Source organism: Anopheles maculipalpis, chromosome 2RL (genome assembly GCF_943734695.1).
Source record: "Anopheles maculipalpis chromosome 2RL, idAnoMacuDA_375_x, whole genome shotgun sequence".
Taxonomy (NCBI): domain Eukaryota; kingdom Metazoa; phylum Arthropoda; class Insecta; order Diptera; family Culicidae; genus Anopheles; species Anopheles maculipalpis.
In genome coordinates, this window is record NC_064871.1 from 47,367,580 (window position 1) to 47,389,661 (window position 22,082).

The 22,082-nt window shown below is 41.8% G+C and overlaps 10 protein-coding genes across 10 annotated transcripts in view; 7 read left to right on the plus strand and 3 right to left on the minus strand.

Annotated features, from left to right (window-relative positions):
- Positions 1-11,353, plus strand: part of LOC126558902 (uncharacterized) — a 63,009-nt gene extending 51,656 nt beyond the window's left edge. The window contains exons 2-5 of the mRNA XM_050214987.1: positions 10,281-10,338; positions 10,513-10,721; positions 10,799-10,994; positions 11,070-11,353. Coding sequence (XP_050070944.1) covers positions 10,296-10,338; positions 10,513-10,721; positions 10,799-10,994; positions 11,070-11,353 — 732 coding nt within the window. The 5' untranslated portion in view covers positions 10,281-10,295. The remainder of the gene's footprint in view (positions 1-10,280; positions 10,339-10,512; positions 10,722-10,798; positions 10,995-11,069) is intronic.
- Positions 1-22,082, minus strand: part of LOC126558602 (persulfide dioxygenase ETHE1, mitochondrial) — a 277,195-nt gene that overhangs the window by 128,058 nt on the left and 127,055 nt on the right. The gene's annotated exons all lie outside the window — the stretch shown is intronic.
- LOC126559740 (probable cytochrome P450 28a5) overlaps positions 1-22,082 on the plus strand; it is a 149,762-nt gene that overhangs the window by 100,453 nt on the left and 27,227 nt on the right. The window lies entirely within an intron of this gene.
- Positions 1-22,082, minus strand: part of LOC126559190 (malignant T-cell-amplified sequence 1 homolog) — a 237,956-nt gene that overhangs the window by 93,533 nt on the left and 122,341 nt on the right. The window lies entirely within an intron of this gene.
- LOC126559453 (60S ribosomal protein L30) overlaps positions 1-22,082 on the plus strand; it is a 32,193-nt gene that overhangs the window by 9,710 nt on the left and 401 nt on the right. The gene's annotated exons all lie outside the window — the stretch shown is intronic.
- Positions 1-22,082, plus strand: part of LOC126558952 (very-long-chain (3R)-3-hydroxyacyl-CoA dehydratase 2-like) — a 45,578-nt gene that overhangs the window by 8,072 nt on the left and 15,424 nt on the right. The window lies entirely within an intron of this gene.
- LOC126558983 (uncharacterized) overlaps positions 1-22,082 on the plus strand; it is a 99,017-nt gene that overhangs the window by 1,388 nt on the left and 75,547 nt on the right. The gene's annotated exons all lie outside the window — the stretch shown is intronic.
- On the plus strand, positions 669-8,945 carry LOC126558891 (uncharacterized). Its single transcript, XM_050214974.1, has 4 exons — positions 669-798; positions 6,601-6,887; positions 8,443-8,570; positions 8,640-8,945. The coding sequence occupies exons 1-4, from the start codon at positions 743-745 to the stop codon at positions 8,904-8,906; spliced, it is 738 nt and encodes a 245-aa protein (XP_050070931.1). The 5' UTR covers positions 669-742; the 3' UTR covers positions 8,907-8,945.
- Positions 3,079-22,082, minus strand: part of LOC126557228 (uncharacterized) — a 204,420-nt gene continuing 185,416 nt past the window's right edge. Inside the window, exons 7-10 of the mRNA XM_050212933.1 lie at positions 14,650-14,775; positions 14,272-14,436; positions 13,440-13,554; positions 3,079-3,708 (exon numbers count right to left, since the gene is read on the minus strand). Of these exons, the coding sequence (XP_050068890.1) occupies positions 3,092-3,708; positions 13,440-13,554; positions 14,272-14,436; positions 14,650-14,775 (1,023 nt within the window). The 3' untranslated portion in view covers positions 3,079-3,091. The remainder of the gene's footprint in view (positions 3,709-13,439; positions 13,555-14,271; positions 14,437-14,649; positions 14,776-22,082) is intronic.
- On the plus strand, positions 16,391-17,432 carry LOC126558871 (activating signal cointegrator 1 complex subunit 2 homolog). Its single transcript, XM_050214950.1, has 3 exons — positions 16,391-16,439; positions 16,553-17,194; positions 17,329-17,432. Exons 1-3 carry the CDS (start codon positions 16,391-16,393, stop codon positions 17,430-17,432), a joined length of 795 nt encoding a protein of 264 aa, XP_050070907.1.

Below are 22,082 nucleotides of genomic sequence, written 5' to 3' on the forward strand. Positions count from 1 at the left end.
GAGATAAACGGTTCGGTACATAAGTAGACCACTGCCTAATAGCGCGTGGTGTATTTGTTGGTAGAAGGCAGCGCTTCTCAAGCTTCTCCAGTATCGCTTCGCTGCTGTATAATAAATAGCTTCAAATCAAAATCCTGTGTTTGATAAAAATTGGATAAATTCTTTTTTTTTATTCATAAAGGACGGCCAGGCCGTATTGCTATGGATAAATTCTTTATATATAAAAATTAATTTTCTCATGCGAGAAAAGAATATTAGCATACGGAGAATGCGATAAATACTGCTCACTCTAAAGACTTTTCTTTCAATCATCACAGCCGCACACAAAAACACCACTAGGTGGTGTTGGTATGTGTGTTTTCTTTATCCACTGCTCAGGTGTATGCATGCATACCATCATCGTCCATTCTCACCACGAAGAAGGTGAAACAAAGCGGCCGGGGCGTTAGTTGGTTGTGTGGAACGCGCGTTGCAACATAACTTTAACCGCGCTCCTCTCCGTTCCGCGTTTTCTCGTACGCACATTTCCAAGTAGCTGCTTTTCAACCGCCCGCGGTGGTAGAGACGTACACAAACACATTCAGAGGCTTGCAGCAAATACGGGCGCGGACAGGTTTTACTTACTCCAGCCAGTTTTATCTCACTACGACGCGTATATTTTAACTCACGCATCCGACGGGCTGCTACGACGACGACGACGGTCGCTACCTCTTCTCATTCTCACGCGCATTGTGGCAAAGTAATGCAACAAAATTCGGAGCTTCTATCTGGGCGTGCCAAGACCACCACCACAGCAGTGTAAGTGTCCACCATCGGTGGTTGATAAAAACAGTGTGCGAAGGCGTGCGTTCTTTGGTTATTATGCTGCTGCATTTCGCGGTACCGAACACGGTGCGATAAAAGTGCGTTTTCATCTCTCGGGCTCCATTGATGCCAGGGGGTAGTTTTGCATTCGGAACTAACCAACACCCCATAAGCGGTACGGTGACACGCGTATTGAAACGGGTATACGCATAGACGTGGTGTGTGCTTGAGGGGCAGCAGGAAATAGTAGGCGCTGGACTCTTGGTGCTCTTTTAGTGGGTTAGAGGGTTTCCACACAACCAACAGCACTTGTGATGTTTAGCGTTGTTTTCTGCGATTTTACGTACATTCCGAAGGTATATTGTGCAGATAGTGACAGTCTCTGTGTTGTGTGTGGTTAAATCAGTTGAGGGTGCTGTTTTTGGTCACCATAAATCGCTAGTCCACCGTTCCAGTGTGACTCATTCCTCGAGCCAATTAGCAAGCTACCCTTTTCCGTTCTCATCTCAAGTGCGATCGCAAATTGTCTTCTCCGGAACTACAACGGCGCGGGGGCAATGATGGTGATCCAGTGATGCAAGACTCCCGGGGGTGGATATCGCTCAGAGTCAGAGCCTCGGTGCTCTTGGTGTGGATCCGGTGCGATCCGGTGGGATCGCAAAAGTCAAGATGTGAATCCAAGCACCGAAACATCACGCACCCGATCATCACAGGAATAGGGAGGGGCTCATGCTGAATGGTGTTGTGTGTTATAACTAAAAAAAACCTAAGAAATGTGTGGCGGATAAACAATCCTAAAGGCAGCTGCTGCAGGTGGTTGATACCTATCACAACACATTCATCGTTCGATTACACCTCGTACAAATGTACTTTTAATTGGTTGCTTTGATTGGAAAAAATGTTCTTCGATCATCATTAAGCAAGCGCCACCCTGTGTCCTAGTGCGTAGCAACGGAAGCGCAACAGTTGGCAATCGTAGCACCCAAAACGGTGGTTACAGTTTAAGAGTGCTTTCCTTCCCCAAATGGGGCGATTTATTTGCCACAAGCAAATACTTCGCTGGCTTGGCTGGATGATCTTCCTTTTGGCCAACGAGACTCATCGTCGTGTGGCGGCTCGGACGAGGGCTCGCGCACGTTTGGTGGGAAAACCCCAATTCCCAATGTGATGAACGGCTCCGACTGTGTGTTGTTTGCCCACAGTTTGGTGATGGAGCGGAAAAAACAGAAGTTGTTGTTTGACCACCCGTTCATCCAGGAAATGCAAACGCGAATATACGCGGGGGCTGTGGGAATGTGTAAAAAACAATCGTCCCGGGGCAGTCTCCTTCAAGTCACCAGTGTGACTATTAGCAAAAAATCGATCTTTAAGATGGGTTCACAAACCTAAAACAAACAGTAAATAGGGGTGGTTTTTTTTTGTTGCTTCCCCGTGGGACAAGGCTTCCAAGTGTGGTGGTATTACTGTGAAAGCTTAGGTTTTCATCCTCCCGAATGAGCAAGTGCCGAAAATGTGTCACATCTCCATGGTGACCGCTTCGCATAAAGCTATTCCGTTGTTTCAAACGAAGCATTAGAAGCGGGACCGTTGTTATGAAGAGAGCGTTTAAAATAGTTAAGCTAATTGGTTACAACATTTGTGTTGTGCGTTGTTTTGTTTACCGGTTTATGATTACCATTGTCTGGACAAGTGTTTAACAAGACACATATTTTATTATACAAAAAGCCTTACATATACCTTTTCACATTTCTCTGTGTAAAATATGCATGTCTGGTAACTTTTAACTAGGTAGGTGTTAAGTAAATTGTACTTTTCTCTGTGTGATGGAGTGCATAGTGCAGCCAAAACGTGGAAAGCCCAACGTATTACTTGTCCGTTTATCTGGTTACTTGGATCGCCAATCTATCCGACGATCTGTATCAATGTGTGAAAATATCTTCCCAGTTGGGTTGTGATTCGTTCTATACTGTGTTTTTTTTCTTTTAAGGGGCATTGCATAACATCAGAAGAAAACACAATACAACTTACTAGAACGTTCTAGCATAAACATTGAGCCGAGAGTTAGTTTTCCACTATTGTTATGGCGTGCTGTGGTTGGTTTTCGTTCCCCCACAAAAGCAACTTTGCTGCTACTAAGCAACGAGTAGCAGTAACGGGGAATTTCATTTCTTTAATACTATTATCGTATTTTAGTTGCCGTCTGTGAGGTAAAAATGTGTGTCCTATTATGTGCACCAAAAAAAAAAAAAAAACAGAAGAAACCGAACGAACACTCTCCAACTCAAGTCTACAGCGACTGAAATGGGGCGCCCTCCTCATTCACCCAGCAGGGTGCCTTCCGGTTAAAGTATTGATCCGCAACTGCGCCACGTACCTGTAGAGCACAGCCAGCCGCTTCGAGTGCTACATTCACGCACACCGGTTCCGTACAGCCGGCAAGTGCGGCCACAATGAATCCACTCGTGAAGCTATCTCCCGCACCGGAAACATTGACAATTCGGTCCAGTTTTCGACCAGGATAGAACCGTCCCTCCGGCTCGGCATCATCCGGAACACGTTTGTACTGGTGGGTTGCACCGATGAAGAAGGGAACCGTTGGTGGGGTACGTCGAAACACGGCCACACCGTAATGGCCAAGTGTAACGAGCACGTGATCGATGGTACGGTTTACGAACATTCCCAACGGTTTCACGTCTTCCAGCAGCTCCGTAACGGTGGCATACTCGCTCATGGATTTGGTCGGTATCGGGCCGGGATAGTGCAGGGCTTGAGCAATTTGGGACAGCTCGTGAATGTTTGGCGAGATAAATTTAATGGCACGTTTTGCGAGTGTCGATTTTTTAGCATTGGTGCCGCTAACGAACGGTCTTTCAGCAATCCGCATGTCCGTGGGCTCGAAGAAAACTGGAAAGATGTAATAAAAAGAAAGACGTATTAAAGAGAGCTTTTTTCTAGCATCTAAAGCTAGTGAGCTATTATGGAAAGAAGTTCGGACCGTATCACGGACGTAGTTCAGACCACCCATGCTATCTAATGATCATGTTTTGGAAAAGAATCCTCTTTCTTCTCTTCTCTTTTGTCAGGATAATGATCCAGATCATAAGTATTGATTAGCACAAATGTACTTATTTTACACAATTGTGCATCATAAAACAGGGGCTTTCAGAATGTCTATTTAGTCTATGTCTAAGTCTATGACTAAGCTAAGTTGCCACATAATAGTCAAAGAACTGCAATCGGTTAATTTTTCGTACTATGAGTTTTATCCTTGGACAAAGAGGTAGCACAAGCTACGAATTTTACATTTTCTTCCCGTTCGTTTGTTCAATTCTCAGCTGCCCAAGAGACTTCTTTGTAACAGGATTTAGGATACGGTCTCTTCGAGGTTTTTTTTAGATACGCTTCAAATAGATTTTTTTTTAAATTCAAAGCATCTCCTTCATTCTTTCTTTCAGAATTTTTTATCTGACCACCATCATGAGACCGGTGTCTGTACAGCCTTTGTACAGTGCAAAATATTGAAACCCTTTCATAAAACAATAGTGTAAACCCCCTCTCCCCCTCCCCATCAATCATGGAACCCCACTTCATTTGCGGTTGACCTTAAGCTCTATTGTCACTCTTCACTACCGCCTTCGCGAACAATATTGTTGTCACAGACAAACCACAAACGCAGTTTTACGTCTTTATGATCCTCGATGGTGAGTGGGTCACACGATCGCTCGCGCACATATGTACATATAAACCATATGCATTGTCAAGATAATTGCATCGCGATTAGAAGACAATGGCAGACAAGATTTTGAGCGGTTCCTCACAAGGACGCAGCCGACTGATGCGATGTTTCATCGTGAAACCACTACTAACCTATTGCCGACGATTTCCTTCCCCGTTCTTTGGCAGGTGCCGCCCAATGTAAGCAAAAGACAGTCAGTCGGTTTCAAGGATCTTTAGATCAGACTACGATACACTCACCCAGTGCGCATAAGAGTTTAAGCATAACGAATCAGAGTGCCGGTTTGCAGCAAAAAAAAAAAAGGTGTAAGACACCAACGGAGGAACTTTTGCGTTCAATACCCGGCTGCTGTGAGTAACTGCAAGAGTACTGAAAACCCGTACACAAAACAATGCATGGCACTATGCTACAAAACCAAACATTCCCCATCCTGCTTGCTTTCACACACAACACTTCTATTAGTGAAGGGTTTAAATTGTCGTTCTTAAACGCTTGCACCTCTACACACTCCTGCCATTAAAACGCCTGCAGTTAACTACTTTTTAGCGTAATGATGCCCTCTACCCTGGAGAGCTAATTTCCTTTCCCGGGACGATACAGCACACGCGGGGTTAGCCATGTACGGTAGCAGTAATAGTTGGGCGACACTCAACACTGGCCAGCATGTAACTTATACTCGTCATTTTAGACGTTTGAGGTACTTTGAGAAACTAGAATTCATTTTTCCTTCTCATTTTTGTGGCCCGGTTACAGGTTCGTGACAAAATGTATTTATCGCTACCACCAATCATGTTTCTTTGAAGTGAGTTTTGAAGTCGTAGAAAAGGTAGAAATGTGTGCCATGCTCGGTGCTTTAGAGATTGCGCAAATTTTCGGCAGGAGTAAAAGATTGTCGTCGAATAGGAAGTTTCCTCCAGTGTTCAGCTTAAAAAATAGATTGTTTAGAGGACAAAACTTTGGCCCGCTAGTATCTTCGGTTTTGAAAACATTCTTCATCTGAAAACAGATCATTCCATTTGATATGTTAGATTCTCCAAATAGAGCGCTGTTATACCATCTTCTTCAGTGCTTTTTGCCCGGCAACTTTGGAAAAAAGCAGTTTCTTGCGGACTTGAGATATACAGTTTACGATAAACTAACCCCTTAAATATCAAACATAAATAGCGTGATAAATAGCGATCTGAATGTCGATAGCATAACGATATTTTAACTTGTATTGTAGTAGTAAACACCATGCAAATCTATCTGTAGTTTGCTTGCTTTAACGTGCCAATTCAAACATACCTTTTTACACTGCATTCCATAAATTGACCAAATAAGCAATGTTCCATTCCTAACATCATACCCCAAAACCACCGTAAAAGAGAGGGTATTCGGATTCACTGCATTTCTGCTTGCTGCAATTATTTCGCTTAACCGTTGTCCCTATTCCGATCCCGATTTCTGATACAGTCTCGCATACTTTTTTACACTTAATTGAATACCCTTCTGCTGTTGGCAAACTTTTCTGGCCCCTCCTGGTGCTGCAAGGCGCTACAGAACCCTTACTGTGTTACTGACTTCCTCCTAGGGCAGGTTAAAGCGCTATCATCATCGCTTGACTGGCTTGCTACAAGCATAAATGAACAACTGTAGAAAACTTTCACTTGTGCTGTGCAGTCTACTGTTCCCTCCGATGAGAAACACCAAAGGGGTCTTGAAGTTCTATTTAGCGTGTCGATCAAGGCAACAGGTTGCTTCTCATATGGTAACGGTTCGATTGTTCGGTTCACCCCTAAAGTAAGGATAGAAACATTTTTGCACGCACTTGCAATTGAAGCACTTTAAATGCATGCCGAGCGTGTAAGGGGGTATTCTTTTGGAAATGTAAGAAAATAGGAAAACGAGGAGCACGGTTGACTGCAAGCTGGTACGGATAGATTGACTACAGCGCGCTTGGCTTGGCTTCTTTGAAAATCATCAACTGCTTTCATGTCCTTTTTTTCATTCGAAATATCTATAATATGTCCTTAAATGCACCGCATTCACCGCAACTATAAATGCAAATTATTGTTTTACAGTGATTTAGCCACCATGAAGCGTCGGTCTCTGTCGGGCAACTGTGGTGTTGGAGTGTTTGTGATCGCACTGGTCACGATACTGGTCGCGTTTGCCACACCGAGCTGGTTGGTAAGCGACTATCGCATCACCGGTGCCAAGCTCGATCGGCTTGGCCTGTGGACACACTGCTTCCGGTCGCTGCCAGACGTGAACGATGACTATCAGCGCCGCTTTTTCGTTGGCTGCCGCTGGGTGTATGACCCGTTTACGACCGGATACGATGAGATCCGCGGATTTCTCATCCCACGTAAGTAAAACTGAAGGGATGGCTTTTGTACATTGTTACAAAAGCCAAGGAAACAATCGACCTCGAACGGAGACGGTTGGAGAGTAAAAAGCTTTAATTGAACTAATTAATAGAAGTCGTTTCGCGTGGTTACGCGGACAGAATGTTGTCATCGATGGGCACCCATATGAGTCATAGCACAGGTACGGTGTGTGCTCCTATCGTATTAGGGCAGGGGTCTCCAAACCGCAGTCTATAGGCATTTTAGAGCTAATTTTAATTTCTTACGGAGGTTTGCCTTTTATTTATTTCAGAGAAAAAGCTAGCTTTAGAACATAATTTTAGACAGTATTGTTTTCCATGATTTGTAACTTTTTTTAACTTTATCTTTTTTCATTTTATAGAGGCTTAGGATATATTGAATTCTCGTGTTCAACCATTTTAACTGATTTGTATTACTTTGCAATTCGGAATGATATATACAGTCTGTTGATTCGTGTATCATTGGAACTCAAATTTAGAATAATCGATAAAGAATCTCACTCTCGTTAAAAAAGTAAAAACAAAGTTAAAGGTTCCAACAATTTCTGAAGGACATTATTTTAAAACATTTTCACAAAAAAAAATTAGAAAAAGTGTTATTGTGTTTGTTGTCTTTTCGAATAAATAGGTTTCTCCCTTTATGATCATCAATAGCTTTAGATCTGAAGAACACAATCACATTGGGTATACACAAGTTATGATAAGAATAAAAATGAATATAAAAGGAAACGACAGTATAAAAGAACAGCTGCATATTTCAAACTATAAACTATCGGATATGCTGTATGCTTTTTATCAGGACAATAATGCAGTGTAATCACAAGTATATCTCGAAAATTTTACAATAATATGTAGCCCCAAAGTTCTACAAGCATCTCTAATTAACTCTGTTTTTTTTGTACATAAACAATGATCAATAAAATGCTTGGCCATTGTAAGCCTTCTTTTTAAAACATTTTTTTTTTATATATATAGGACCGATACTATGATTGCGAAGTTTGGAGAACCCTGCATTCGGATATTGGTTTCAATGCTGCATTACGCTATTGACCACAAGTGTGTTTATTCTTCATTGTAGTCAGAAGGCGTTCGTATGTGAAATTGAACAACTCCGGTCACGAAACTTAGAAGCGTGTGTGTGTTCACGCTGCCAAGAAGTATCGCCATCAATGGCAGCGCTTTTTAACCTGTTTAGCGGGTGAATTTAGAAAAAGAAAACCCCTATTGTAATGTTTAACCACAACACGGTTTGCGTGAAGGTTGTACTGCGGCGTTCCGTACTGGATAGAATAGGGGATGCAAGCAGTCCTATGAATGAATGAATTGAGGCGTTAACTATATGCCACCAAACCTCGGATTGCTAGTGAAACACGCAAAGTCATCTCTGGCATTAGGCGACAAATTTACCGCAGCATTAACCTAGTTTTGATCATTATTAAATTATTCAACGCTATTTCAAGAAGTTTTGCGCTTCTCAATTTACGCTTTTTGTACTACCATTTGTAAAGTATTTTTTTTTCTTTTCTCATCTCAGCTTTCATGGTTGCCACCCAGTTCTTTTACACGCTCTGTGCCATAGGCGTCATACTGGCGATGGTTCTGGTGCTACTGTACTTCCTGTGCGCCGGTCCAGATCAAAAGTTCTTTGTCAAACTCATCAAGGTAAGTCCACGAATTGTGTAGTTTGTCTTTTAATGCGCTTATGAAACTTTTTTTTCGTCTTTTTTATAGGCAATCAGTTACATTACACTGGCGGCATCGATCTGTGGCAGCATCGGTGTGATTGTGTTTGCCTGCTTCGGGAACAAGGACAAGTGGATGCCGGAACATGCAAACAATTGGTTCGGTTGGTCGTTCATACTGGCCTGCATCGGTGTCGTTGCTTGTGCCGTTTCATCCTCACTGTTCTTTACTGAAGCACACGTGCAGGCACGAAAGCGACGACAGCTGAAGGAATCTCAAACCCAGTTCCAGATGGACAGTGAATCAAAAGCATAACTCAAACGAGCGCACAACTGTAAAGCCTATTTTACGGCACAAACTGTTTCCGGCTTATCATAGGCAGATATAAGCCAACGCAAAACGAATCATATTCCAACATCCCATCGATCAATCGAATTCATCATCGCGCAAAGTACAACAGTTAACAAATGGGGTACGATTCGTTTTGACTTTAGCTGCTAGCACAGAACAGATCAGAAGCCTTACGGAGAAGTGTACTAGTTAAGGGAACGATTAGCGTTTGTTGTCTAGGGCAATCTCAATCAGCGATACCGTCCAAGCCGCGCTGTGCTGTACAAGTGTCTTCTACATATTTTTTGTTAGAAAAAAAAGCTATGTTTTCGTAGTGTATGTGTTAGCTTTATGTTTCATCAAACATATCCGTCCAACTTTTAGTATTATACACAAGAATCCTTTTAAACAACTTGCTGTACGCTCGAATCACACAAAGCTAAAAATGGAGGGAATGTTTTTTAATCGATAAACATTAATACTGTTCTACCAGCCAAAAAGGTGTGCTAATTGTAAGAAAGATTTATCTGTTTTCGTTTGTAATTTGAATGCATTTGATAAATTGCAGCATTTCCAAACACAAGCATTGCAGCTAGGGAAATCGCTGCTTAAATGCTGCCTTAACGAAGATATGCACACGTGCTGCATTTTAACACATCTTTTTCGGTTATTTCGACATTCCACACATACATTCCATTCACAGTGTATTCACAAATATTGATTATCAAATTTTAACTGTTACAACGAATCATCATTACACGAAACGGTGTGAATATCTGGGTCTTATAGCAGCTATGTGCCTCATTGCTGGATGCATGTTTTTATACAATCAAGCGGACGCGGCGAAAAGAATAAAAAAAAAAGCAGAAATATGTAATGTGTTCAGGGGTGCAGGCAGGAGAATTTTTAAAGTAACAATCAAACATTTACTGAGAATAAAGAAATTCAAGACGGAATAATTAGATTTATATGAAAATTTTAACGACTTCCGTGTTCACAGCAGGATTAAATCCGAAAATTGCGTGTAAGCAAAAAGTGTTGAAAGGACATTGATTTCCAAAAATGCATTTTTCAAAGACCACGCCTGTGCACTAACGTTTCATTTGAATTCAACTGAAAAATGCAGTCAGTTGGTCCGGTTGGCTGCCCTGTCAATGGTTGTGTTTTAACATTTCTTCTCACACTGACAGCGGGTGAGCAAAATTACTCACTCAGAAAAGGGAGGAGCTTCTCACTATTGGGCCTATTCATTCATTGCTTGGAGTTGGTTGTGTTGTCGGTAGTTTTCTGTTACCCAGTGCCTGTTTTATTTAATTTATTCCACATTTTGGGTCATATTCGTGTTTATTCAACAATCTAGTGCCTTCTGCCGCGATGTCTTCGACGGTGGAAAAAAACGAATATCCCAAAGCGTCCAGTAAGTATGTTGTTTTGTGGATTGCAACATCGAGTTCCATAGGAATTCGGGTTGGTCCCATTACTGTGCTATGCAATTCCAATGTCTACTGTAAACAAATGAAAATGCAGCTGGCACAACGATGCCATCGTGTGGGCAATATGATTAAAACGGTTCAATATTGCACACTAACAGATGCGTTGGTACTGGGAGCAGTATTATCGTACGTCGCGGCAGTATTTCTGCTAATGAGCTTTTGCTCACCCTACTGGATCGTGTCGTATCCGGAGTCATTTAGCAGCTTCAAAAACATGGGCCTGTGGGAGTACTGCTTCCGTGACTTTACCTATCCGTACTACCAATTCCCGAAGCAATTCAACGGTTGCCATCACATTTTCAGCGAGGTAAGATCGGATGCGTGACGGGTGTTGCATCTTCCACGCTAATTAATAATGCCATTATGTGCGTTCCCTTGTTCCAGGAGTACTACGTCATCAGGGAGTACCTGCTGCCGGGATGGTTAATGGTAGTGCAAGGGTTCGTCACCGTTTCCTTTCTGTTTACGTTCGGTTCGCTGATCATTATGGCATGCGAGATCGTCAGATGGCCACTGAAGTTTGTGCTGCGGTACGAATGGTTGCTAAGCAGCATTTCGTTCGCCGGGATAGCATCATCATGTGAGTTTCGTAGACCCGTTCTAGCCCTACTTAGATCGTACTAGTAACGTGAGCTTTCTGTGTTATCTTTTTTAGCTTTCTTCATGTTCTTAGCAGTGGCCGTCTTTGGAGGAAATGCGTATCGCCGTGATTGGCTAATGTACCCAAAGTTCAATGTGCTTTCGTGGTCGTATGAGCTGGCCGTGGTATCCTTTATGATTCTGGCTCTTGCCGCTTTGCTTCTGTACAAAGAATCGCGCAAATCGTATGAAATGCGTCGTGAGGCAAAGAATTTGGTCATGCAGATGCAGATGCATGAACCAGGATACCATCCATCGCACCATACTAGCCGAAGTCTACACAGTGGTGGTTATATCTAAGCGGGAGCACAAGGACAGACACCGCCGCTCGTATGCTATCCATCCATCCATATCTGATCGTTATTCTACCTCTCCGGAAAAGCAGTTTCCCCAGAAAATCATATCAACGTTCGTACATGGTGTAGTTCTGTACTATTGTGCACATATCGATGTACTTCTGTATGTTTTGCACAACTATACTCGATTTATGTAGTAATCTCACACCGTTCTCAACTAGTGCCCGACCGAATTGGAATACTTCAAAGCATCATCGAACACGCCGTGGCCTTATATTAACTGTCTTTATCGCAGAAATCACGAAGCATAGCTCCGAAGAGGAACAAGTGCCTCAAGGTAATAGCGGAACAAAAAATACGACAATTTTTGCATCGTCTAACAATATAACTGAAATCGCAACTACTATACGTGCAACTTATCGTAAACCGTACAATGCTGTACGAATATGAATGCTTATAGGCGTAGCTATCGGTACATCCGTCCGTCCGTAGATCTGTATCTTTGTATTTGTAGTTTTTAGGCCTTTCTTTGGATGATTTTACCTTTCTTTTTTAACTACATTCTATGTTTTACAAAAAAAAAGACAGAATGGTTCTTAGTTTTAAGCGTAATCGAGAAAGTATTTACTTTACAATTGATTATGACGGTCCAATGCCGTATTGTATCGAGAAAGTATTTGGTTGGGCAAAATATTTCCCACCCTTTCGACAGCTTTCCAGCAAAGGTATTCAGCTGAACCGTGCCCAAGCAAGGACTTCCTTGCTTGGAAGTTCCTTGCTTGTTCTAAGAGCTAACAATCTCAAGATTATATACCGATGCATTCTTTTTGCCGTCCATTTTATTAAATTTAATGTATTTAGTTTAGTAACAAGCAAGAAAAGATAAAACATTCCATATCCTCAGTTCGTGGAGCAAAAGATGAACATTTTTCGATGAAATGTTTTAATTTAATCTTTATATGCACACGCCGTGACGGTAATCAGCTCGATTTTAAGCGCAACAGCACATCGTAAGATTATGTTCAAATAGAGCAGGGTAATGATTGTTGTATTCGAAATAAAACTTTGATAAATAAATGTACATTAGATGGTGGTTTTCTTTTCCAAGCGATTGGAATGTGAAATGAAATTCAATTCAAAAACGGACGAAAACCTATAAGCCGCGTCCGAAAGAAAAATTCTCAGAAGGATTTTTGGTCACGTTTGTGGGGAAGTACAATTCACGAGCCGTTACAATGACGTACTGAACAGTGATCTTATCATCGTCCAACAAATTAAGCTCACCAGGGTACAGTGAGGCATGTCATGAAATTGGCACCGAACGATCCGTCCCGATAAATTCCTTTTGAACGTCCTTCATGGATGGATGTACATGGATGTGAGGAGATCAAGTTGTGCCGCTGTACTGAACTGAACTGTAGGACGGTTGTGTGAAGTCGTAACACACGCCGTCAAATCCATAAACAGTAACGGACAGTAATTGAAGACCACTTTTAAACCCGATTTTGAAACTATTTCTTTTGATACTTCTATCAGGTCACTATAATTCGGTAGATTGTTCATCAGAGTCTGAACTATCTACAGCAATTTTGCTTTTATACACAAGTTCATAAATTTAAACGATTTCTACTTGATTTTGGATTTGCTGTGAGGTATTTTGACGATTTTCTAAATGCGTTTAAACAATTTTCACATTTTTTTTACAATTTCGAGTTCTAAATATGTTTGATTCCGTCACAGACTATCCCAATTCTAGTGGCGGACAACAGATTAAGACGACCCGCTAGTGTACATAACGTATAAATGGTATTGTGGAACCAATTTCCAAAGTTTTTTTAAAAACAAAACACATTTTGAGAAAACGATCCTTTCATCGGATGAATCTTTAAATCGATTCTTGGTCTCGCTTTGCCATTCTACAGAAAATATAACGCACACAGGTCCGTAAAATAAGGTTTAAAAATTCGAACGCAAAAATCTTCATAGTTTTAGTCATTTTTTAACTGTACGGCGGAAATAACATAGCAAAAATATCAAATTCACTTACAACATGCATATTATTAATTAAGAGAGCAAAAAGGGACACTTACCTGGTCTGTTATAGCGGATGCATTCCTCAAGGACGGTTATCATTGCTGCTTCACTTATATTAGCATCAATTACAGTGATCGGCGATTGTTGGATCAGGTTCGTGTGTGATTTGATCTGGTGTTATTAAATCAAAACGATAAGACAAAATATATGATTAGAGAACGATGCTAGAAAACGCAAGCTTTGATTTAACCGGATTTTTTATATTCGATTTTATCAAACCAAACATCGATCGACCAACGGTAACTTTAATATCTACTGTATTTAAACTGAGTAGTTGGGGTTTTCCCGTTTCGTTAAAAAATCCATTCAAATGCAGCGCACGTAGCTGTGGCATGTGCGTGCAGTTAAAAATACATCGCTACAGACGCTAACCATCATTAAGCAAACGTAAATAAGAGCAAAGTGTAAATAATTATCAGGATGTGCATCCTTGGAATTACGGATCGTATGAGCGATTGAGCAATGTTTCGTGAATTTCGGTTCGGTCGGTTTTATTGTTCCACCAGCAGGAACTATACCTGTGCCATTGCATTTTAATAACTTTGATTGATTATCGAAATTGATTTTCTGCTGCTGCTCCTGTTCGTTGTCTGTCTTGTTGAATGATTTATGGACGCTTAATCTGGTGGGTAGTGACGATTCCGAGAGCACACCAGATTTTATTTTAGATTTGATTGATTGATTTAACTTTAACAAGACGTGTGATATGAATGTGTCCTTTTCGGTTGATATTAATTCGTTTCAGTTTGTACGAAGTTAGTATGTGAAAAAGCAGCGATCGAAACGAGTGTGTGTCTCTTATACTGACTGACCCTGACCAGTACTTACCCAGTCCGGAGTGATAGCTTGGTGGGCCTCCATATCGCCCACAACTAGCCGACAATCTCCCTTCCGGTCAAGCAGCACCGAAAAGCTGGCCGTTGGGCAGTTGCCAAGCGTGACAATCGATGATGCGCAGTGTTCTGGCAGCAGCTTCCGAATGTAGGACCCATTCTGGAAGTGGGGAAAAAGAGCCACGATTTTACAGATACGATTGGGACACAGCAAAAGAAAGAAAGCGAAAATACACAACCACAACCACTCCGGAGAGCGTAGATAGCAAGAGCAATTAGTTTTATTATTTTAGGATGATGTCTTTGGATGACACGCTTGTTGCCCTCGTCGTGTGCTGGTTGCGATTGTGCGTCCTTTAGATCCACTACTCACTTGATCGTTGCCAACCGCCGAAATCAGATTAACGTTACCATAAATTTTGTAAATCCCTTCGGCTATGTTCCGGGCCACTCCGCCGGGCGATGTGTCCTGCTTGGCATGGTACGTGGCCCCATCGAGCTAAAGGAGAATGGGGCGAAAGGAAGATAAAAACAGCATGGCGTTAGAGAAGAGTGTGCTCTCCAGCTTTGATGGACGAACATGTGCATGGTTCTATCATTTTCCGGGCCTTGAGGGCACGAGGTCCAACCAGACATGTCCTGCCACACAGACACACACACATACGTATGGAGTATGTACTACACTGCATGTTAAATCACACAGCGGCGCGCGATGGGAGAACATGTGCATCGTCATGAATGATGGTGTTTTTTGGCCGTGCCAGCAATAACAGTGTAATTGCTGGAGAGTGTAGCGGCCGCTGTAGATCATGGAAATAAATAGTCTGAATAAATGTCTTAATAATTGCCACATTGCTTCTGGACCGTGGATGAGTGGAATTTTTTTTTTGTAATGAAACAGTAAGACGAGCTTAGACTTAGATAGACAGGCAGAAGCTTACAAGCTTTTGAAGTAGCTGAAGGAGATTTGACTGCCCTAAGGTTAGTTGTTCTAGAACAAGAATTTTGTATTACTTCGGGTTGGCTTTACACTCCTGAACGACGCAAATAATTTAAGTCTATCTCGTTGGCGATAAAAAAAACACCACGTGCTGGTAGTGGCTGGTGTCCCAATAGCAATGGCGGTACGTCGTTGAGTCTGCATGACAGGAGTTTGATGGAAAATCATTTAGGCACTCGATATGCTCGCCAAATCTGCTGACGAGCTCTAAAAAATACTACCGTACTTTAAGCTTCATCGAGCTAGCTTTTGATTACCAAGGTTAATGAGATTTCTCATGTGAGGACTAAAGCTGAGTAAGTTGTCAAGATGGATCCTGAAATCTCTTACCGTTTTCCCAGCTAGACTGTGATTGACGAGTTACGACAACACGTCAAAAGCGTGTTGAAGCCGAATGCAATCAGTAGGGCACACTACTTTACATGTCAACTGGAGTGATCTGGACAGGGAAGATTTCTCTTGCAGATGCGGATGAATTCGATTAAGTTTATAGACGTATATCGTTTGAGTACGAATTCATGTTGCGAAGCGCATAAGTAATGTTTAGCGCCAGAATTGGTGGATCAAGCGCTTTTGAGACCCTAAATGCAATGTATGCTGGGTCCAGAGTGTCATTTCTGGACGATTTTAAGGTCCAATGGAGATATGTAATCGGCGATCATCGGCCGCCAGCGCCGTGATTAGTGCATTGAGGCTTCTCCGGGCCAGGGCACGTGATCGATTTAGCGGACGGGTACTTCCGCTATATTCCGCAGTCTAATTGGTTACCTTTGTTTAAGCCTAACTTGGCTCAAAAGCTTTATCCTTCACTCGTGGCCAATATTTTTTTTGCTTTTACAACATTTTCCAAACAACATTTCGTTCCGCAATAAAAAAAAGTATTTTAGATACAAATCGGCTTTTTTGGTACCTTCCAACGAATGAGTTTTACGTAGTAGGCTTTGCACGGTCTAAGTGGAAACATTTCCATTCGAAAGCTCCTACCGTTCGGTCGTACATTGAACATAATCTTGTCACATTCGAAAAGACTCTGTAAACCCATTACAGGCTTTAATTGTTTCGTCCAGCAAAGTCCACTACTCTCAAAACCTCGTCAAAATTGTTGCTATTCATCATGAACCAAAATTCCAAAAAGCCAACAACGACAAATACACCATCAAAGGGTGGTAAGTAAACCGATAAGTTTTAATTAATTTGATTGACAAAACTCTGTGACAGGGTTAGTGGTGATTTTTGTCGTTCCTATGTTGAATTCTGTTTTTAATATCCATACCAGGAAATCGTCCATCGATGCAACATGGACATCAACATCACCAACAGACATCGATGATTCACCAGCAGCAGATGCAGCCGGGGTCAGTAGTGTACCAGCAGCAACAGCAACCGTTGTATTCTACGCCACAGTACCATCAACAGCCAGGGTGCATCGTACTACCATCGTCTACACCGATGCCCCACCACCACCAACCGCATCAAACTTACATGCCCCAACAACCGGGACAGCTGGTAAATGTAGCAACTGCTGAAACTCCCATGTACGTTGGCGGTACGGTCATGGGTCACCAAACAGCTCAACAAGCCTCACCGGCCGGCTTTTCGACTTCGGCCCAACAGCAAACACCACCACCGGTGAGATATCTGCAAACCGTGCAACAACACCCATCAATGTCGCCGCAGCAGGTACAACGGCCCAACTACCAACCAACGACCGTGACGGACTTTGTGGCTGGCAGCAGTGCTGGTCCTGCTGTTGGCTTTTCCGGTGCACATCAACCGTACAAGCAGCAGCCACACCACCAACACCAAGCACAGCCGATGCAATCCTATCAAGAAGCGCCGACTCCTTCGTACCCGGTGCACGTGCAGTCATCCCTACATCCGGAAGGACCGACGACGACGGAAGCTCAGTATTTCTTCGGTAAGCAAAATTAAACATTTTTCACTTGGGTCCTGGGGGGTACATCTCGCCTTTTTTTTTTTGTTCTCCAATCAGTTCCGTGACGGGTGATTCATTCTTCTTTTTTCCCTTTCTGCTTCAACAACCTTTCGAAGACGCTAACTGCACCATGCCGGTAGTACAGCAGCAAAACCCGGCGACGTTAACCGGATGCAGAAATCCAAGCTGTACAAGCTGTAAATCCTTTAAGCGCAACTAGCACAGACGCTGGAGGAGGATGATCCTAAAAACCTGTCTACAAGAGTAGCGAGTTGTTCCATGTAAACTGAAGTGAAAAAATGGGCATCGAATAAATCTATTCCTTACTCGAAAGACATGTTGTAGTTGGCGTGTGTCATATTTAGCGTATGTGCTTTTTGTAGCGTAGCTAAGCTTTTGTTGTTTGTACGAACTGTCTTGGCCTGTTAGCCTTTACAGAACAGGAAGTAATGTCTTCACTTCGAATGTGACTAGAACGACTCTGTAATGGGAGTTCACTAACCCCGGAAGTGTCGATCCGATGTCATTCTTATGCTAATTTTAAAACGACCGGAACAGAGTCAACTGACCGCCCCGATCTCAGTGCACAAGCTTTATGTGGATTTCCGATTTTCAGGCCTACCATGGGACAATCAATCACCCCGTTATAGGAGACGCTCTCCAACCCTTCAATGTCTTTCTGTCTATGTGGGGTTAAACTTACACCGTTGGGTTTAGATACTGGGTTGGCTTTGACGAGAGAGCGTTCGTGGAAATGAATGGCAAGCGGAAGTTAGAAAAGGAAACATTGAGAATAATGTTTTGGTGACACTGTGATTGATTTTGGCATATACGCGTCTGGGAGTGATATACGAGGAGGACCAACACGATTCTTTAATGTCTATAAGAGGATTTACAACGAATCTCGTTTTAAGATCTTTTTGTTCAATATAACGAGACACGTTAAACCACATTGAGGAAAAGTGACTGTCCTGTCTATAATTGATGTAAATGCAATGCAATAAAAAAACTTAAATTATTTCCAGAGATCACAAACACATTAGTTTCCATCAACATGTAAACGCTGCATTTTCAAAACGTAGCATGATCGAAAGGCCTCGTGCCACGACGAATTTCAAACTGTTGAAATCGATGCTGAACTGTCAAAAAATTTCAAATTTTCGATTTTTTCCGTTGCCCAGGTTCTCAAAAAGCGATTGCAAAGCGACAAAATTACACACCCATGGGAACTTGAAAACCTTCAATTTGAAACCTCCCGCAGCCTTAATTAATAGAAATTAATGATTAACTTTTCTTTTTGTGCACGTTTGTATTGTGCCAATGATTCTATTACAACTATCCGATTGATGTTTAATGTTTTAGATTACTCACATAAGTCAAAAGCGCCTCAACTTATGCAATACGCAAAAATTAAATTACAAGAGTTTTGTTCTATGGAAAGTGCTACCTAAAATATTTGTTTTATAATGCTTTCGTTTTACTTTCGTCAGGGAAAACCTTTCAAAATTGTACTACCGGTTTGAATTAAATAATAGCACGAAAGTTCAGCAGGACTAGATTCGAGCACATTCTCCAGTCTGGTTATTACGACCAGCTTGCATGCTAATGAACTGTTTTTCAAAAAGCATCCGACGCTTAAATCTGCATATTCCAAAAGTTAGCTTTTATTATTGTCCATGATAATGTTTCCAACAATTGCAAAGGAGGTTGTTCGGCATTTTGTGTACTCGAATTTAGCACTGCAATTTAAGCAGTACCATACAGATGCACTGTCGAATTTGGGAGAATTTTTTGACTATCACTTACAACCACTTGAAGCCAAGCCCGAACACACGAGAACGTACCCTTTCGTTGTCGATGGTATGGTGGATGGTTCATCACTGTACCATCATTTTTCCTTTTTCCATCCAACACTCGGGCGTCTCGATGGGTTCAGGATGATTTATGCAACTTTCGAAATTTAAATCGGAAAAGCATAACGCAAACACGCCAGAAAAGCGTAACATGCAGCTGCATAACTATGTATGTGAAGTTGTTTGTGGCTATTCAAGCAAAATCTGCAGTTGGTTGATTAATATAATGAAAATATGAATTCAGACGTTCTTTCTGCTAGGAATTGTTTGTTTAAGTATAAAACAAAACAAAAATTTTAAATGGTGGAAATGGTACAAACATACTACCAGCGCCATTTCCACCATCGTTCTCGAGCAGGAAGCTGGCGTAAAAGTATTATTAAATTAGCAAAGCTAATAAGCAAACATGAGTAAGAAAACAAATAACAACCGACGGAAGAATGCCTTGAATGGATTTGTTTCCCAGGGGATAATGCATAAAGCAGCGTCGAAAAGAAACAGAGAAGGTATGTTGACGAGATGAGTTTTTGTTTCAAATAACACAAGCTCCGAAACGACCGAACACGAACACAAAGACCAAACAAAATGGTACACATAATGAAGAAAGGCAACAAAAACCTACCACCAGCGGCTGCATCCAGCGTCCCGGGCCGATGCTGGGCCGGAGCAGAAAACGGTTAAAAATGCTGTAAAGTGCAGTCGCCGTAAGTCGGTCGCCACCCCGAGAGCAAATCCTCTCCAGTAAATTGTACATAAATACTTGGTTCCGGATGCCGTTTTGTTTGTGCCCGTGTGTTTTTCCACCACACTTTTCGCCGAGTGCACACAAGAAGGCACTGTGGTGGGCTTTAACTGTTGTTGCTGCTGGTACGGCGCTGGTGGATCGAGATGGGTGGGTGTGCTGCGAATGCGGACATCTTGAAATTATGGTTCCAGCATTTTCCAACAGTTTTAATGAGCCCAATCCGATGGTCGGTAAGCTTGTGTTTGCTGATAGCGTGCAGCATCAGACCGTTGCCGTTGTTTATTGAGTTGTTTGGCAAGCATGTTTCGGAAAAGTGGTTTAAGCTTGGTTGGTAAAACAATAACATGTTCGCTTACGGTGTGAATTTGACACATAACATAGTGTTTGTTTAAGCTTAATATTATTAACTTACAGTCGATGTGAGTAGGAACAATGGCACTAGTAGTGCTGATAATGAATTTTGGCTGATGATGAAATCTCGATGTACATTACATTTTATTGTTTAAATGATTGAAAAGTAAATTAACCTGCTCAGAGAAAATTTAAAAAATGTTGAAACATATAACTAATATTTGTTTATTGGCACAATATTAGATTTCAAGCTCATTGAAATAATACTAATACAAAGGAACGAAAATCCCAGCAGGATCGTTCTTCTATACAAAGTACAAATCAAGCAACTACAAGGAAATTTACTAAAAAGTATAATCAATTACAGGCGCATCTCTCATCTGCTTGTACCATTGTGCAATATTTTCAGTAAAATAATTAAACACAATTTTACCTTCATTCACTATAGTTTTACTATTTTACGAAACCATTTGCTTTCGTCCGCATGAAGCTTTTAAAGCAAACATCCATGCAAAAGCTTTCGGATCTGTATTTTCCAAGCAGGGGAAAAAAACCAACCCTATCACAATGGCTACGGCGCAGTTTGCCCCTAGCACGGGTGTAAAAAATAGATTCCAGTGTGTACCTATGCCACCCTGAGCTTTCTTTTTCCGGTTGCTAGGTGATACGTTGCTATGAATACAACCAAGTGCCGGGCAGAAATGCGTGGATTTTGGATCCAACTAGACAAGTTCCATAACAGGATGCTGACACAACAGTACAGAACAGTTGGCTGAAGCTTTTTTTACACGTCCTTGTTGCGCTCACGAGCATTACCATCGTGATGTGTGTATTGATGTGTGGAAAGTTTTTGTTTTTCTCGATTTTGCTGACTGTTGATGAAACGTTTTCGCAGTCAAACCGTTGATGTAGAGAGTAGGGTGAAAGCATATGCAATAGATGTACTGTGTGGGAGAGCTTTTACACTGAGGATGACAGATTAGGTTATTAAATTGTGAAGAGTTGCATATGATGCAGGGGTGGAACTTTTTTCTATAAAGAACCGGAATATCGCAGCTACCATCATTGAAGCCATTATGAAGGTTGATAAGAGGAGTATGATAAGGATTTGATGGCGTACAGTTACTCCTTATCATCCTTCTTGTATCCAGTGCGTGTGATGTATAAATTTGATTTGATTTTTGAGAGTAGCAATGGTTTACTAAACTTGCCGATACCACGTAATTGGATAGGCAGTCCTCACTACGGGGGGACGGTCCGCATGGGGTTTGAATCCCGGCCCTACCGTGTGAAGACCGAATTTGAAAAATAAATCGCTGATAATAAATTAAAGAGTTTTCCGTTAACATTGGAGTGATTTTTGTTTGCGGATGGTCTCGAGGATCGGATTTTAATTTTATACTTGAGCAAACGAGCAAATCATAGCAAAAATCAGTAGAGTGAATACATAGACGCCTGCAGATAAGCTCCCAACAACACATATTTTTCTCATCGCACAAGGAAAAACCATCCCCAACGTGCTGATCGAATAGGTCGCGTAAGTAACGGTTACGGTACTGTTCAAGCTTCCGGTTGCAGCAACCAAAGCAGGGAATGGATTTTACGCATAAATTAAAGCTCAAATTTTCGTACATCCTATAAATCCTTACAGTAAGATACGAAGCAATGAAAGCAAAAAATTCACACATTGGTTGGTTGTGGCTCGTTCGTATAAAACGGTTGGCCGAAGCAAAAAAAAAAAAAGAAAGAGAAATCCCCTAACAAAGCACGATTTTGGCGGAATGTGCACGGCGTGGATTTTCGATGCCATAAAGCGTCCGAGCTTTAACATTTAATAACACCGCGCGGAAAGTTGGCAGTAATTTTCGTCTGCTATCGATGCCGAACCCGTTTCACACTGGTTTGAATTTTAATACACGAC

What these genes read in the sequence shown, in the direction of transcription:
- LOC126558891 (XM_050214974.1), top strand. Translation starts at nt 743, where the DNA reads ATGCAACAAAATTCGGAGCTTCTATCTGGGCGTGCCAAGACCACCACC. An exon ending in AAGACCACCACCACAGCAGT is followed by an intron (nt 799 to 6,600) that starts GTAAGTGTCCAC and finishes ATTGTTTTACAG; the next exon opens with TGATTTAGCCACCATGAAGC. An exon ending in TCTTTGTCAAACTCATCAAG is followed by an intron (nt 8,571 to 8,639) that starts GTAAGTCCACGA and finishes TCTTTTTTATAG; the next exon opens with GCAATCAGTTACATTACACT.
- LOC126558871 (XM_050214950.1), top strand. Translation starts at nt 16,391, where the DNA reads ATGAACCAAAATTCCAAAAAGCCAACAACGACAAATACACCATCAAAG. An exon ending in GACAAATACACCATCAAAGG is followed by an intron (nt 16,440 to 16,552) that starts GTGGTAAGTAAA and finishes TATCCATACCAG; the next exon opens with GAAATCGTCCATCGATGCAA. An exon ending in GGAAGCTCAGTATTTCTTCG is followed by an intron (nt 17,195 to 17,328) that starts GTAAGCAAAATT and finishes AACCTTTCGAAG; the next exon opens with ACGCTAACTGCACCATGCCG.